This window comes from Onychomys torridus, chromosome 1, assembly GCF_903995425.1.
Source record: "Onychomys torridus chromosome 1, mOncTor1.1, whole genome shotgun sequence".
NCBI classification, from domain to species: domain Eukaryota; kingdom Metazoa; phylum Chordata; class Mammalia; order Rodentia; family Cricetidae; genus Onychomys; species Onychomys torridus.
This window is the reverse complement of record NC_050443.1, coordinates 92,481,770-92,497,392: the sequence shown is the minus strand read 5'-3', so window position 1 is coordinate 92,497,392 and position 15,623 is coordinate 92,481,770. Positions and strand designations below refer to the sequence as shown.

The window sequence follows — 15,623 nt, the reverse complement described above, 5'->3', positions numbered from 1 at the left end:
AACTAAATAGTACACTTACATTTGGGGATTTTTATTTTTTAATTACTTACTTATTGTGTATGTATATGTAAGCATGCAGGCCTACACGCACAGGCTAACTTTCAGGAAGGTTCTCACTTTCTACTTTTTAAGGCAAAGTCAGCTGTTTTAATGCATGGGCTCTAGACACAGAACCTATGTCCAAATTGCATGTGAGCCATCCCCTGGCCCAACTTTAAAAATCATTTTAATAAAGGCGTGGCATATTTATAATAAAATTAAGCAGATGTTGTCATTTTACATCTTTAATTAGGTACAAAAGTCATTCAATTTTAACATTACTCTCTAAGTTTTAGTCACCAGTGGAAAAGACTAGATATTTTGTTTATTTAATAAATATCTTTATTAACCCTTTGAGAATTTCATACAGTATATTTCGATCATATTCACCCCCAGCTATTTATTATCCCTAACTTCTCCCATATCCACGCCTACCTTATGAACTACCAACTTCTTAACCTCTATTTTTTGTAATTTAATAACCCAATGACTCCAATCTATGCTGTCTATATACTTCTGGGTATAGGGTCATCCTGTGGATATTTTCTTATCACTTAAAATTCTGAATGTCTCAAATTATTTTAATAAAAAAAATCTACACATTAAAAACTAACCACTATTTCAATAGTTTAAAATTAATTATAGGACCTAAACAATTTGTATTAATCACTAGCATCATCTTCTTTACAGTGTCAGCAGTCTTTGAAGATAAGACCCTAAAGATAACAAAGCATCAGAAGGCCAGAGCCCATGAAAAAACTTCCACTTTTACTGTGTGTCCTGCTACATGAGAAATAAGTAGCCATCTTATTTGAGTCACTGTATGGTTTGTCTCTTGTTACACCAGGCCAGTCTTTATCCAATAGAGCAATGAAACAACCTCTGGGTTTTATTTTCCTAAATCTTTCTTATTTGTTTCAGCCCTTACAAAAACCTGCTGGCTTTCTAATAGTACGTTTTTCTCAGCTACATACTGTGTATATTGATTCTCCACATAAAGTATGAGGAAATGTGTTTTATTCTATTGCAAATTTAGGTCACTGTAGCTACTGATTTATGTCATCTGTACTAACTGCAGAAAGCCTTCTGTTCAGGTAATAGTAACTTCTATGAATTTATTTAGTAGGAACTTATTAAACGCTGTTCAAATTTGCTTTCTGTTGCTGTCATAAACACTATAACCAAAAGGAACTTGAGGAAGAAAGTGTTTATTTCATCTTACACTTCTAAGTAACAGTCCTGAAAGAAGTTATGGCAAGAATCTAGAGCAAAACCTATCGAGGACAGCTGCTTCCTGGATCTGTGCTCACTTTATTATCCAGTCTCAAGCCCACCTGCTCAGGGTGGCACTGTTCGCAGTAGACTGGGCCCTCCCACATAAATCAATAATCAAGGCCAAGACATGGCCAAGAGTCAATCTGATTTGGGTGATCCCTTGGTTGAGGTTCTCCCTTCTCACGTTGTGTCTAGTTGACAATAAAACTAATCAATACAAACACCAAACTAGTAACTTTGTTATACCAAAAATGCTAATAGTAATATATGAGGAAGAAGGATGAGATTTTTACCCTGTGCTTAAAAAAACACAAAACTAATGACGACAACAGTTACACACCTAACTAAAATACCATGTAAAGGTATTTTAACAATATTTATAAGCACTACAAACTATTTTTAAAAGAATATTCTAAGTATTGATAAACAGAGATAGAAAGGAAAAATTACCTGAGATACTTATCTCTCACTTGGACAAAGGCAATAGCCTCCTATCTTCCCACTTCCACTATAGCTACTCTCTATCAACAGCCTGTAAGTAAGCCAGAATAGCCTTTCTAAAATATAAATTATATCATAAAACTGTCTCATGACTTCTCATTAGGATTCAATTATAATGAAATGCAAATGCTAACATGGTCTACAAGGCATTTCTGAGATCCATACTCTTACCATTTCTACCACTCTCAAGATACTGTTTTCTTTCTAACCCCAAAGCATGCTAAGCTATTTCCCACCATGAGGCCTTTACCTTTGTTAGTCTTCTACCTGGTTAAGTGCCTCCCCACAGCATGACAGTTCTTGGTCAACATTCATGTGCCAGTTACAACAGCACCTCTTCAGAAAGGCTTTCCCTGACAGTCACACTTGAAAGCCACAAACCTGTCCCTCTACAAGTCTGGTCTTAATATCTGTCTCTCTGTCCACTACTAAGCTCTGATTTGTCCATGCATCACAGTATTCAAACTACCTCAAGTTATCTCACTGTACTTTATTTTCTATTTCTCAGAATTTTTAACACTCTATTAGAGTAAAAAAATACATAGAACAAAGCTTGGCACATTTTTCATACACAATAAATTCTGATAAACACAGAAAGACAGGCATTCCTATAATCCCAGCACTCAGTGGATAGAGGCAAGAGGACCAGAAATTCAAGATTATCCTTGGCTACAAACCAAGTTCAAGGCCAGCCTAGGCTACATGACTCAATCTCAAAAAACAAGCGAAAGAAAGAGGGCATTTAAACTGTATTGTTGGGAGAAGGTCAGGAACAGCTTTATCGGGAAGTACAAGGAGAAATGAGGACAAGGAAATCAAACACATTCCATAAGCTTCAATTTTCATAAGCTTGGAGAATAAAGTAATAGACTTTTGTAGCTGGGAGATTATATCAAGATTTTGTCACGGTCTGGAGAAATGGCTCAGCAGTTAAGAGCACTAGCAGTTCTTCCAGAGGACCCAGGTTCAATTCCCAGCACCCAAACATCTCACAACTGTCGGTTACTCCAATTCCAGGGGATCTGACACACTCCAAGAGACACAGTGCAGGCAAAACACCAATGCACATAAAATAAAAGCAAATAAATTTTAAAAAAGATTTTGTCTGGTTCCTATTTGAGGCATATGTATACTTTAAAGCAGGATTGGTCTTCTCTTGAACATTCCCAATACCTAAATCATTACCTCGTGAGATAACCTACTCTTACTCTAGCTTGCCTGGCTATAATTCAAAGAACAAATTTTTTAAATAATCATATAAATAAATAATACAGAAAAATAATATAAAGTAAAGCAGCCACTTGTAGAAAATAGTACAGTAGATAGAATTCAATAGTTCTACTTCTGGGAATATACCCTAAAGAACTAATGGCAGGAACTCAATCATCCATGTTTACAACATCGTATTATTCACAATAGCTAGAAGGTGGAAGCAACCTAATCTAGTACATAGCCCCAAATGAATGGATTAAAAAAAGCATGGCATATACTTAGAACATTTAGTCACATAAAGGAAGGAAATTCTAAGACATGCTGCAACATATATACCCTGAAATCATAATGCTAAGTGAAATAAGCCAGTCAGGAAAGGACAACTACTGTTCAATAATTTATATGAAGTTCCTAAAGTAGTCAAATCCAAACACAGCAAGGAAAATAGTGGTGACTAGGGGCTTAAGAAATAGGAGTAATGGAGAGCTATTAGTTTAGCACGTATGGAGTACTACTCAGTTTGGAAAGGTAAAAATCATTCTATATATAAATGGTGGTTAATGTCTACACAGCTACATGAGTATACTTACTGTGAACAAATTGTGCACATAAAAATAACTGATTATAAAATTAAGCATATTTAACTTCAAGTTAAGTCTAAAAATTATTACAGGCATCTGGAGAGATGGTTCAGAGGTTAAGAGCACTGACTGCTCTTCCAGAGGTCCTGAGTTCAATTCCCAGCAACCATATGGTGGCTCACAAACATCTGTAATGATATCTGGTGCTCTCTTCTGGCTTATGGGATACGTGCAAGCAGAACACTATAAGCTTAATAAATAAACAAATCTTTTTTAAAAATTACATATGTTTGTACACATACACACATTCAAGCCATCTTGTGATAACACATAAATATCTTCAGGGGAGATTTAAGCCCTTTTTGACTCCCTTGTGTCAAGGTCAAACTAGGAATCCAATCTTGAATGCCATATTTAATTTATCTACCTTTACAATAGAACAAGTAGCACTTTTAAAGGTCTTTGCTTTATACAGAGGTTTTCTATTGATTCCTTACTTGTAACAGATCTAGGCTTTGTACTCTAGCACAGCATGCATAGCAGAAGATCTAAGGTCTCTGAAAATGGTAGAAACTCTTCAAATAAAAGTTGACTTCAATGTCTAATAACCTCACAGGATTCCTACTTTGATCTCTTTGGAGGTAAAGTCTTAAGGTTTTTGGTTTTTTGTTTGTTTTGTTTTGTTTTGTTTTGTTTTCATTTTGGTAGGGCTGGAGATCAAACCCATGGACTCACATATACAAGGCAACTGCTCTACACCTGAGGTACACATCCAGTCCTAATATTTTCTTATGCCAATTCAACAACTGCAGTTTTATAATTTTTTACAAAAGATATTTTTAAATGTTTGACTTCTAGTTTTTGTCAACTGGGAGTTTTGTTTTTTTTTTTTTAAACATGCACTTGTGTGTATGTACAGGGGTATATGTGTGTGCTTGTAAAGGCAGAGGGCAACCTCTGGTGTCATCTTCAAAAACATCATTATATATTTCATTACTCTGGAGCTCATCAATCAGACTAGATAGGCAGGAGGCCCTAGGGATCCTCCATCTCCACCTCTGTAGCAATGGTATCATTAGCATCCACCTCCATAATCAGGCTCTTTAAATGGGTTCTATGTATCAAACTCAGGTTCTCTTGCTTGTACAGCAAGCCCTTTACTGACTGAACTATCTTCCCAGTTCCCTCAACTTTACTGACTGAGCTATCTCACCTGCCCCCTTGAACTGGGATATCTCTCAGAGGCATGTTCTATACTAGAAATGGTATTTAGCATCTTATAATGTTTTCCACATACATTTTTAGCTGCACAGCAGGGCCCAATACTTAGTTCACAGGGCTGGTAAGCACTTTACAATCATTCTATCGAATTAGAATAATCTCTTCTAAATCTAGGTAAAATTTATTACCTGTATTACTTTTTTACTGTTGGTGTTAGCATTTCTGGTGCAGAATTTATTATCTTTTTTGGTTTTTAGTACTGATTAGTAACTGAATGGTGAACAGCTTACCTGATTTCACAGGGTCTATCTTATATGATTTTTCCATTTATTTATTTACTTACTTACTTATTTATTTAATGTATGCAGCATATATGACTGCAGGCCAGAAGAGGGCCCCAGATCTCATTACAGATGGTTGTGAGCCACCATGTGGTTGCTGGGAATTGAACTCAGGACCTCTGGAAGAGCAGTCAGTGCTCTTAACCTCTGAGCCATCTCTCCAGCCCTTATATGACTTTTCAAAATTTAGGCTGATTTTTTTCAAAATCACTTATTTTTGTATTTAGAATGAAGGGAGATACCAAGAGACCTTTAGAATTTCCTTGTAAAAGCACAGAGGGAAAATTTTTAGTTTTTATTTTCCTTTAAAATTTAAGCTAGGGACAGGTGTTGGTGGCACACGCCTTTAATCCCAGCACTTGGGAGGCAGAGCCAGGGGGAATCGCTGTGAGTTCGAGGCCAGCCTGGTCTCCAGAGCAAGTTCCAGGAGAGGCACAAAGCTACACAGAGAAACCCTGTCTGGGGGGGGGGGGGGGGATTTAAGCTAAATCGTTGCATACTTCTTGAAGGCTTTCTAATTTGTACAGAAGGTTGGCTGTTTCTTGTATGACGTTTCATGATACCTAGTTCATACCTTTATTACATTAATTACCACATCAAATTATAATTACCACATCATTATATATCTTCTACTATTAGTGTGTGATCTCCTTGAAATACTTTGTACTTGCCATTTTAGAATCTTCAGAGCTTGGCATATCCAAAATAGCAAGTCATAAAAATGTTATAGAAGTCTTCAGAAGGAACCAAGCATGGGGGCACCTTGATCTTGATCTTCTAGCCTCCAGAAATGTAAGGCTATTTAAAGTCTTTAAATTGCCAGCTTGTGGTACTTTGTTGCTACAGCTCTAGCAATCTAATACATCCCAGTAATGAAACAAAAACATCAACAAGGCAAATGTACCACAGCTCTATAGGACAAAAATCTGACTGACATAGGTTTCACTGACCTAAATCTAGGGGTTGGCATAGATTTACTACTTTCTGAAGAAATCTGTCCTCTGCCTTTTCCAGCTTCTTTCCTGGCTAGCTTTCCCTGGCTCATTATCCTTATAACAACAGAACTAGCAGAGGCAAACTAACTGAAGCCTAACACTGCCTTCCTCCAGCACCATTCCCACTGCCCCACTGCTTTCTCTGCCCTGCTTCTCTCTTCTCCTTCTTTGGGATAATTCTTCTGTACACTGTGAATATATATTACTTTATTGGTTTAATAAAGAAGCTGACTGGCCAATAGCTGAATAGGATAAGGTTAGGCAGGGAAGCCAAACTGAAAATGCTGAGAGGAAGAAGGGTGGAGTCAGGACTAGTGAGAAATGCAGAGAAAAGCAAGATGGGCATGCCATACTGAGAAAAGGTACTAAGCCACATGACAAAGCACAGATAAGAAATATGGGTTAATTTAAATGTGAAAGTTAGTTAGTAACAAGTCTAAGCTATTGGCTGAGCATTTATAATTAATATTGGGTCTCTGTGTTGGTTATTTGTGAACTGGCAAGCAGGAAAAAAAAGTCCGCCTATATACTCCTTTTAAAGAACCTAAGTGTTTACATCAGGCCCAATCAGATAATCCTAAAATAATCTCCCCATTTCAAAACCCTTAACTTGATCTCAACTGTAAAGTCCCTCCACTATGTATAAAAGGTAACATAGAAACTCAAGGAATTAGAGCACAGACATCTTTAGAGTGCTTTCTACTCTGCTTATAGACATGAAAGCTGAATATAAACACATCTTGCAACCTAACAATTCTACTTCTACACACACACACACACACACACACACACACATTTGTAATGGGAGATAATAACAAGAATTTTCATAACACTATTCTTAATAGCAAAAAAAATGAAAAAAAAAAAACTCAAGGATCTACAAGCAATAAAAAGGATAACTAAGTTTACTATGTTCCAGCAATGAAATAATACATAACACTGAAAAATAAAATACAACTATCCACTTCAACATGGATGTACTTCAAAAATTGTCAAGCAAAATGTGAAGCTATAGAGGAATGTATGCAGCATATTTCTATGTTATATAAATTTAAAAATCAAGCAGGATTACAGATATTATTTAGGTATACATTCATAGGAGGTTATTAAAATAAGCAAGGGAACGAACAGGATAGGCATAATGCCTGAGAAAGAAGAATGTGATGAAAGAGAGGATGGGGAAGAAAGGACTTTCAAAGGAAGCAAGCAATGACCATGTTACCTGTTTTCTTTTGTTTTGTTTCCCTTAGATCATATAAATATACAGGTATATAGAGTCTTTTATTATGACATTTCTCATTTAAAATTTAAATTATAATTAAATACATTTAAAATGTGCTGAACACAAGTTGTATGAAATGCATGTAATGAAGAACTAGTCAAACATACCTCCTAGAAAATCCAATACTGATAAGAAAGTTCTAGGTTACAGAAGAAGAAAACAAAACACTGGGAGATACACTCTTCTGACTTTTGGTAGGTCTACCGAAATAACAGGCTTTTAACAAATACCTAGATAATGCTAGGTATGCTTGTAAATAACAAAGTGAACAGCAGCTCGAGGCTATAACCTGTCAAGAAGTACCCACAGACAGAATCCAGCTATTGCAGGCACCCTGGCACATAGTACTCCCTCAGCTCACTTCTGCTCTCTACTCTCTCTTCACTCTCCCCTGTCTCAAGATTCACTACCAGGCTGGCCTGGATGGCACTGGAGTTTGAGACTAGCTACACCCTGAAAAGCCTGGCACATAACATATAAACATAACATCTTCAAAAGGATTATTATGGACTCTGATTTTCAAGACACCCACTTAAACTCCCTCCTCCCCCATCTCTCCCATTCTTTCCCCTGACTTCCTATAACTAAGGACATTGTTCTATATTACATAATTAACAATACTTGGAAAATTAACTACAGCTTTAGGAAACTATGACTGCAGGCAGGTCCATGGGCTCTTTGGGAAAAGTACAGTTGAACTAGAAGTCAGTATCTAGGTTCTAGGCCTCACTCACAGCATCTTACAGCATAAACTGGAGTCAATCTTCTCATTCTTCTGAGGCTCAATTTCTCTCCCTTATATGTAATGAGATTTCAATTAAACTCTAAATTTCTCCAATATCATCTATACAAACATTTACACTAAGATAAGCTTTTCAGCATCTGGAGGTTCTCTCTGCTTTAGAAAGGCCATTGAAAGCCTGGAGAGTGTGCTAGGGAAATAGGCTGACCTGGTAATGACCTCTTTTTCCTAAAAGAGAAGAGAATGAGAGATGAGCCCCATCACTGGGGAAGTCACCCTAAGAGTGATGAAAACAAACTTCACAGCTTTACTAGTGGGTACCTTTCGCTCAGTATATGAAACATGTTATATAAATGCTACTGTCTAATATAATTAAAATATTCTGCCACATAGTCAACTTTTATTCTTATATATGGTCAACTCTGCAACAGTAAAGATCTGTTCTCCACTTGCCTATTAAGTACTAGTTATCTGTCCAAATATCTTAATCCTATTTATTCCCTAAAGGAGAACTCAACTTTAGGAAAGGTAAAAGCAAAGGAAAAAAGTATACAACAAGCTCACTAACAATAAGCAACCCTCAAATAGCTACAACTAATATGAACACTGGGTAGGTGATCCACAAATCCTAAAATAAAAAATGAATAATAAATAATAATAAATTATATTTATAAATAATAATGAATTATATTTATAAATAATAACAAATTTAAAACAAAAATGAAAAGGACTAAAAGCAGGTTATGAAGGTCTTTGCAAGCAATGGTCAAGGGCATGAACTTTAGCTTGTGTATAATAAAAAGCCACTAAGTATTTTTTTAAGAGGATGAAGAACCTAGCCAAGTCAGTATTCTTGAAAGATACCTGGTGGCAGCATATATCCAAAAGAAACAAGAGGAGAAAAACTGTCCTGTAGGCTGTTATTACTAGAAATTTTAACATGAAACTAAAACGTTTACTGAAGCTATGAAATAAATTTCAAAACTATTAAAATATTATCAAAGAAACTTACAGTGGGTTATGCCTGGAAAATTATTTGAGGACATTAATCACACTTTAAAATCTCCTTTTCTTAAGTCTCCACATTACATATGCACACTTTTTTTTAAATAAAATTAACACTTTAAATAGTATTTATGAGCATTAAGGCCACAGGATTTGTAAATATTTACCTAACCATTTAGAAAGCACTTGGCATTTAAGGTATAGAAAAAACATCTTACAAACTAACTTTCATTTTTCTACAGCTCACATTTAAGTAAGGACACATGCAATGGCATGCTACAGGCCTCAGGAATATATCATAAGAACTCAGCTGGTTATGGCAAAGTCACTACCTGGAGGGATCAGGGAATTCCTCCAGATGAAGCCAAATCCCAAGGAGTTTTTGGTGTTACTTGGCTTGTTATATATCAGCTGTATTCTGTTACGAAAATCATGTGTGCTTTCAGAGTTTTCCCAATTGACTTTTCCCTAAGAAGGGCTAACAGTGTGGACTCTCTGGACATACACATTCCAGGAAAGGCTCTCTGGAATCATATATCTCCCTTAGCCACTTTCAAGGACTACAGGAAACACCGCCCAGGTGGGTGCCCAACTTTCAAGGACTAACAGTGATAGCAGCCCACATACAAGTCTCCTGATTTAAGGTAAATTCCACAAGGGGACACTGCCTAGGTCAGGTGGACATTAAGTAATAGCTTTATACATTTTAGCTCAGACCCTCCCTTTATATACCAGGACTTCCAGGGCACAGGACAGAGAAGAGAAAAGAGAATGGAAGAACTAGATGGGTAAGAATTTGAGAGGGACAAACTGAGATGGGGAAGAACTAGATTGAAGGACTAGAAGAGAGTACTAAAGGAATGAGATGGAAGATGAGGAAGAGCCAGATGGGGAAGTACTAGCTGGGTAAGAACAAGCTGAAAAGGCCCTAGGTGAGGCAGAATTAAGAAGAGAGAATTAAGTTAGAACTTAGAGGGAGCAATAGATAAGTATAGAGAGAAATCAGGCAAGAAAGGAACTAGGCACGAGAACAGAACTGAAGGATGGTATGCCAGAAGAATTAAAGCAAGTGGACTATGGATGGAGCTTGGTGTGCTGAGATTCTATTTCCTGAAAATAGTCCTTACAGTTAGTAGTTCTCTCTCCTGAGCCCCTGGGATGTATAATATTAGGGCTGGTCCCTCTAATAGTATACAAGAATGGCAGTGCTGTAAGCTGACCACTACACTCCAAGATATATAACTAAAATGGAACAGAAACACAGTTCAGTTCCCGTCACAACTTTCATATAGACAAGTGATTTTGCTTGAAACTTCCTCTTAGTTGCGGCCTACTCTTGGCAAACTGTAAACTTACTGCTTCTGTTAACCCTCCAAAGAACACAGTCAGCAATAATTAGATTTTAACCTTAAATTCCTAGATATGTTTCTAAAAGAGGACCTTACCTAAGAACTGACATAAATACAAATACAAATATATTTTAAAATTACAAATATAATACAAATATCTTACATTCATGCTGTTATTTTCAGCATTGCATCTAATATAACATCCAAAAAGTCAAATTTTACTCTAACTCTATTCTCATGTAAACAAAACATTTATGTTGATTTTGCATTTTCAAGTGTTTTTCAAAGATTTTAATAAAGACCTTTATATTCTAGAAAATGTTTCAACCACTTTATCACAAAAACGAATTTACTTTTTAAAAGAAAGCTCTCTCCAAAAAATGCAGTTTTGTTCATTTTTCCCCAATCATACCTTGGAAAATATACAGGGATAGCAGGGATAATCTTCAATACTAAAATAAACCTTTTTTTTTTAAATTATTCATTTGTGAATCCATACACTTTTATTTATATGCTACTGAAAGCAAAAAAAAAAAAATCACTGAATGAAATTAATTTAGAACCAGAAGATATTATAGAATTCATTTACTAGTACACAGACACAGAGAAGTTCATTTATGTCTCCAAACAGTAAGGCCAAGATTTGATCTTTAAACCTCTGCCTGTGAATCCAGATCATTTTCCCTTATGTCGTTTCACCTAAATTCTTATTTTACAGTTATCATATGTAACACTTGAACAATTCGAAAACTGCTTGATCTTCTACTTCCATAAAAGTACTGATTTCTTAACTTTTTAACAAAAAACACATACAAAAAGCACAAATCCTCTATGTTAAGCAGCATAAATAAAAATTCTTGTATTGTAATCTTTGCTATGTTAAAAATACCCTTATCTAGAAATGCCCAAATAGTATCACTTCAGAGCACTGAACAGTAAGTACTCAGGTATAAACCTGTAAACTATTAGTATATACTTTAAGACACTCAAAATGTTTTTACTCAAGAGCAGAATCTGAGTAAGGTTTTCTACTCTTAAGAAAATATGCTATCTTTAAAGACAGGAATTGTATTTTCTTCTATTACAAATAATAAGTGACATTATCTGGAATAATACTGCACTTAAAGGATGAAAAAAAAGTTGACTTGATAGCAAGGGAACCACACTAGGAAAAGACTGGAATTTTTCAATTTACAAAAGATCATATCTAACTGTTCCTAACTTACCAACAAATTACACCTAAAATATTTAAACTGTAATATTTGCCTAAAAATTCCCTACAAAAGTGGTGAAACTGTGCTAAAAGACTTTTCCAATGTTAAAAATGCAATCTAGTCACATAAAAGTCAAATATATCCCAATCTATGAAAACAGCTGACACCATCTGATAGACAACTAATCTAACAAGTTTTCACTTGATAAACATTTTTCTACACATTGTCTATTATTGCCAGTAGTAAACTTAGAAAACAAAAGGTGTAACTGGTTTGTTTGTTTTTCCTAGCATCTGGCCAAATAACAACAGCACAAGAGTGGCCTCCAAAGTCAAGCAAAGTGGTACACTCAGGAACAGGAGACAGAAGGGTCCTCTAGTTGAAGGCCCATCTAGGAGAGCCAGACTAGAATACACAGCAAGACTCTTGTCTCAAAAAAGAAAAAGAAAAAGAAATCAAGGAGCAGCATTAAAAGGTCTCATGAAATACTACATACTGATACTTAGATCAGTGTTTAGCAGGCCATAAAATCAATGTAGTAGCTCATAGATTTTGAAGAGAACACAAAACACAGAGAGACCAGTACCTCAAATGTGTATAGAACAAGAAACGTTTGTTTCCCATCTACTGAGTCACAGTGTGAAAAATATTACTAATCGGCAAATCTGACAGCTAAGGATAGATATACAATCCTCCACACAGCTCCTACAGTTACCCTCTAAGTTGCACAGAACACACCTCCCAGAACTGAAAAATCTAATCAGACCCTAATGTCACTTTTGGGCCCTGTATCTTCCCTGTCTGCCCGAATACATGTCTGCCTAAACTAATGTTAATGTCACCCCACCAAACACAGTCCTTGGGAAGATCCAAAACAATAAACGTAAAGTATTTGTGCTCGGCAAATGTTCAATACTGAATAGCTAGCTATCCTTAAAGGATCTCTTGGCCTGGTACGTGGATTTCCCAACGCTATAGAGATGCAAGTTCATTCCCTCATGATGATTCCAATTCCTTTAAGAAAACAAAATCTGAAAGCTTATGGGGGTGGAGGAGGAAATGTTTTGGGCATCTTTCCACACATTACTAAGTTTAAAGGTTAAATTGCTAAAACCTTCTCCTAATTATGCAAGAAATACACAAGCCCATGAGTTGGTCTGTAAAAACACTTTTTAAATTGCCTTAGTGCTGCCTATTCATCTATATTAAGTCTCTTTCCTGGGCTCGTTTCTGTTCTTTTAATTATAAAGGCACTCATTTGTCCTCTGTTATCATCATTCCTGACAGGTCCCTTACTGTTGAAAATCCGCACACACTCTCATATTAAAGGCTGCTGGTCACCTCCAGGCAGACATCCTCACTTTAACAGCAAACAGATCAATGGTACCAAAATGCCCTGTGTAGGACCCTAGCATGGCCAAAGTGGGGGTGGTCAACCTATTAAACCTCAAGTCAGTCACCTAAGTCTTGAAAGCTCCCCGCCTGCACAAGTCAAGGCGGAGAGTGGGTTATTTCACTTCCACTCGCTGATTTAAAAAGCCACTGGCTTTTGCTCTTTTAGAGCCCCTTGGCCCTAGAGCCTCGCCAGCACAGATCATCAATCAGTTCCTGCCCCTTGCTCTCCACCGAGAGCCACGGCGCTGGCAGAGCAGCGCTCCCCTCCGCGTTCCTCCCCGCAGCCCCTGCCCGCCCCGGAGCCCCTACCTGCTCTCGGGAAATGCAAGGCAACGACGGTCTCCTGAACATCTTGCCACTGCCATAGTAACCGGCGGCGCTTTCTCCCAGGGACACGCAGCTGGACCTCCTCCGGGGTCTGATCACGGGCACTTTTTCTTCCGCGGCCGTCGCCGAGCGCAGCGGGGGACAGGCTCCCCGGACGTGAAAGAAGTGGTCCAAGCCCAGGGCCAGCAGGCAGCCCGCGCCCCCGACCAAGCACGACAGCAGAGGCCTGAGCGCGGGCGGCAGCGCCCCGAGGCCGGAGAACGACACCCACCACACCAGGCCGGCGAAGAGCAGCACCAGGACGCCGTGGCGCAGCCTCACGCGGGGTGCGAGCGTCAGCAGCCCCACGCAGCTCAGCACCAGGCACAGCCGGCCCGCCGCCGCCCCCGCCGCCGCCGCCGGCTCCCCGCGCAGCCACGACCACCACTGCCACGCCGCGAAGTCGCCCAGGTAGCAGCAGGCGGGCAGCGCCAGCAGCCACCAGGAGCCGGCGGCGCCTCGGCCCGGGCCCCGCTGCGCGCGCGTCAGGAAGCAGGTGAGGAAGAAGAAGGCACAGGCGATGCTGAAGAGCGGGCTGAGGCTGAGCGAGCAGGCGCTCAGCAGCGTCCGCAGCCCGCTCGCCGCGGCCGCCCAGCGCTCGGGCCCCGCGCCCAGCAGCGCGGCCAGGACAAAGGCGGCCAGGGCGCCGAGCGAGAGGCGTGCCCCGGCGCCGAGCGAGGCCGCCGGCGGCTCCACGTTGCAGAAGCGCCAGAGGTGGAAGAAGAAGCCGCGCGGAGGGTCCTGCCGCAGCGGGCTCACGCAGCTCTTCACGTAGCCGTTGCGCAGGCTCTCGGGGGGCGAGGCGGCCGGCGGCGGCGGCGGCGGCGGCGGCGGCAACGGGGACCTCATGGCTGGCGCGTCCCGCTCGCGCTCGTCCTTCCTCATGGCTCCCCCCGGGGCGCAGGGGTAGCCGCTGGCGCTCGCCGACCCCGCGCCCTCCGCGTTCCGGGCGCCCCGAGCTTCGCAGAGAGCGGTCAGGGCTGCGCCCGCCGCCGCCGCCACCCGGGATCCCCGGCGCGCGGGCTGAGGGGCGGCGGCGCCCGCCTCATGCTGGCTGTGGAGAGTGGCGGGAGGGCCTCGCCGGCGTCCCGGGGCCGCGGCGGACGCCTCTTCTTTTTTTTTTTTTTTCTCCCTCTCCCCACCCCACCCCCCCGACCCCGCTCCCACCTCAGACACCGCTCGGGACAGGAGACGGCGGCGGCGCCTCCACGCTCCCGCGCGCTGCAGCAGTTACCTCACGGCTGCAGCCTGGTCCGTTGGGCGCGCGGTCGGGCGCTCCTCCCCCGCCGCGGCGGCTGCCCCTGGCCGGGTGCGCGCCCCGCCGGCGGCCCCGCGCGCGCTCCCGTGACTCGGCCGGTCGCCACTCGGGCGGCCGCCGCCCCCGTCAGGATGCGCATCCGGGACCCCGCGGGTGAGCGCGCGCCCGCGGCCCGGCTGGCGGCTCCTGGGAGCCCGCTCCTCCACCCATCCCACCCCCACCACACCCCCTCGGGTCAAGCTGACTGACTCGGACCCCCCTGTGCCACCGAGAGTGGGACCGCTGCAGTTGGAACCCCTCCACCCTGACTGACACAGAGCGACGAGCTCTTGGGCAGATGGGAGGGACTGGCCGTAGTCCTGAGACACCACCCCCCACCCCCAAGCCCAGTCACAGGAGGTAAGTCACACCCGGCCCTGCAAGACTCCGTCAGGTCACTGCGAGGTCTCGGGGAGACGGACCCCAAGGGAGAGAGTGAGAGTGGGTTCACGGTGTGCTGAATCCCGAGATGTGAAGGGGGAGGGTCAGCCAACACCAGGGTCAGGATGAAGAAACTCAGACTGTTCCATCCGGCCTCCACGGTTTTACCTGGACTCTGGGGGCCCTGCAGCAGGCCCGAGATGATGCCTTCGGGGGCTCAAGAGAGGAGGGCCCCTGGAGAGTGCACTCTGACATCAAGCACATCTTGCTAAGGAACCTGTTTCAGTGAGGCTAAGAACTGACATCCAAGTCTTGTGCTTGGTATCCTTGCCACACACACACATGCGCAGCTTCACACCCTCTAACCCTCTACCACAGCCTAGACTTGGCTGTCCCAAAAGTTCTTCCCAAGTAAGAGACTTTTTGT

The 15,623-nt window shown here is 41.3% G+C and overlaps 1 protein-coding gene across 2 annotated transcripts in view; it reads right to left on the bottom strand.

The window, feature by feature from the left end:
* Pde3b (phosphodiesterase 3B) overlaps nucleotides 1-14,467 on the bottom strand; it is a 146,302-nt gene extending 131,835 nt beyond the window's left edge. For both annotated transcript variants that reach the window (XM_036189986.1, XM_036189975.1), the window contains exon 1: nucleotides 13,462-14,467. In XM_036189986.1, coding sequence (XP_036045879.1) covers nucleotides 13,462-14,403 — 942 coding nt within the window. In that variant the 5' untranslated portion in view covers nucleotides 14,404-14,467. The remainder of the gene's footprint in view (nucleotides 1-13,461) is intronic.
* Between the last annotated feature and the right edge of the window lie 1,156 nt (nucleotides 14,468-15,623).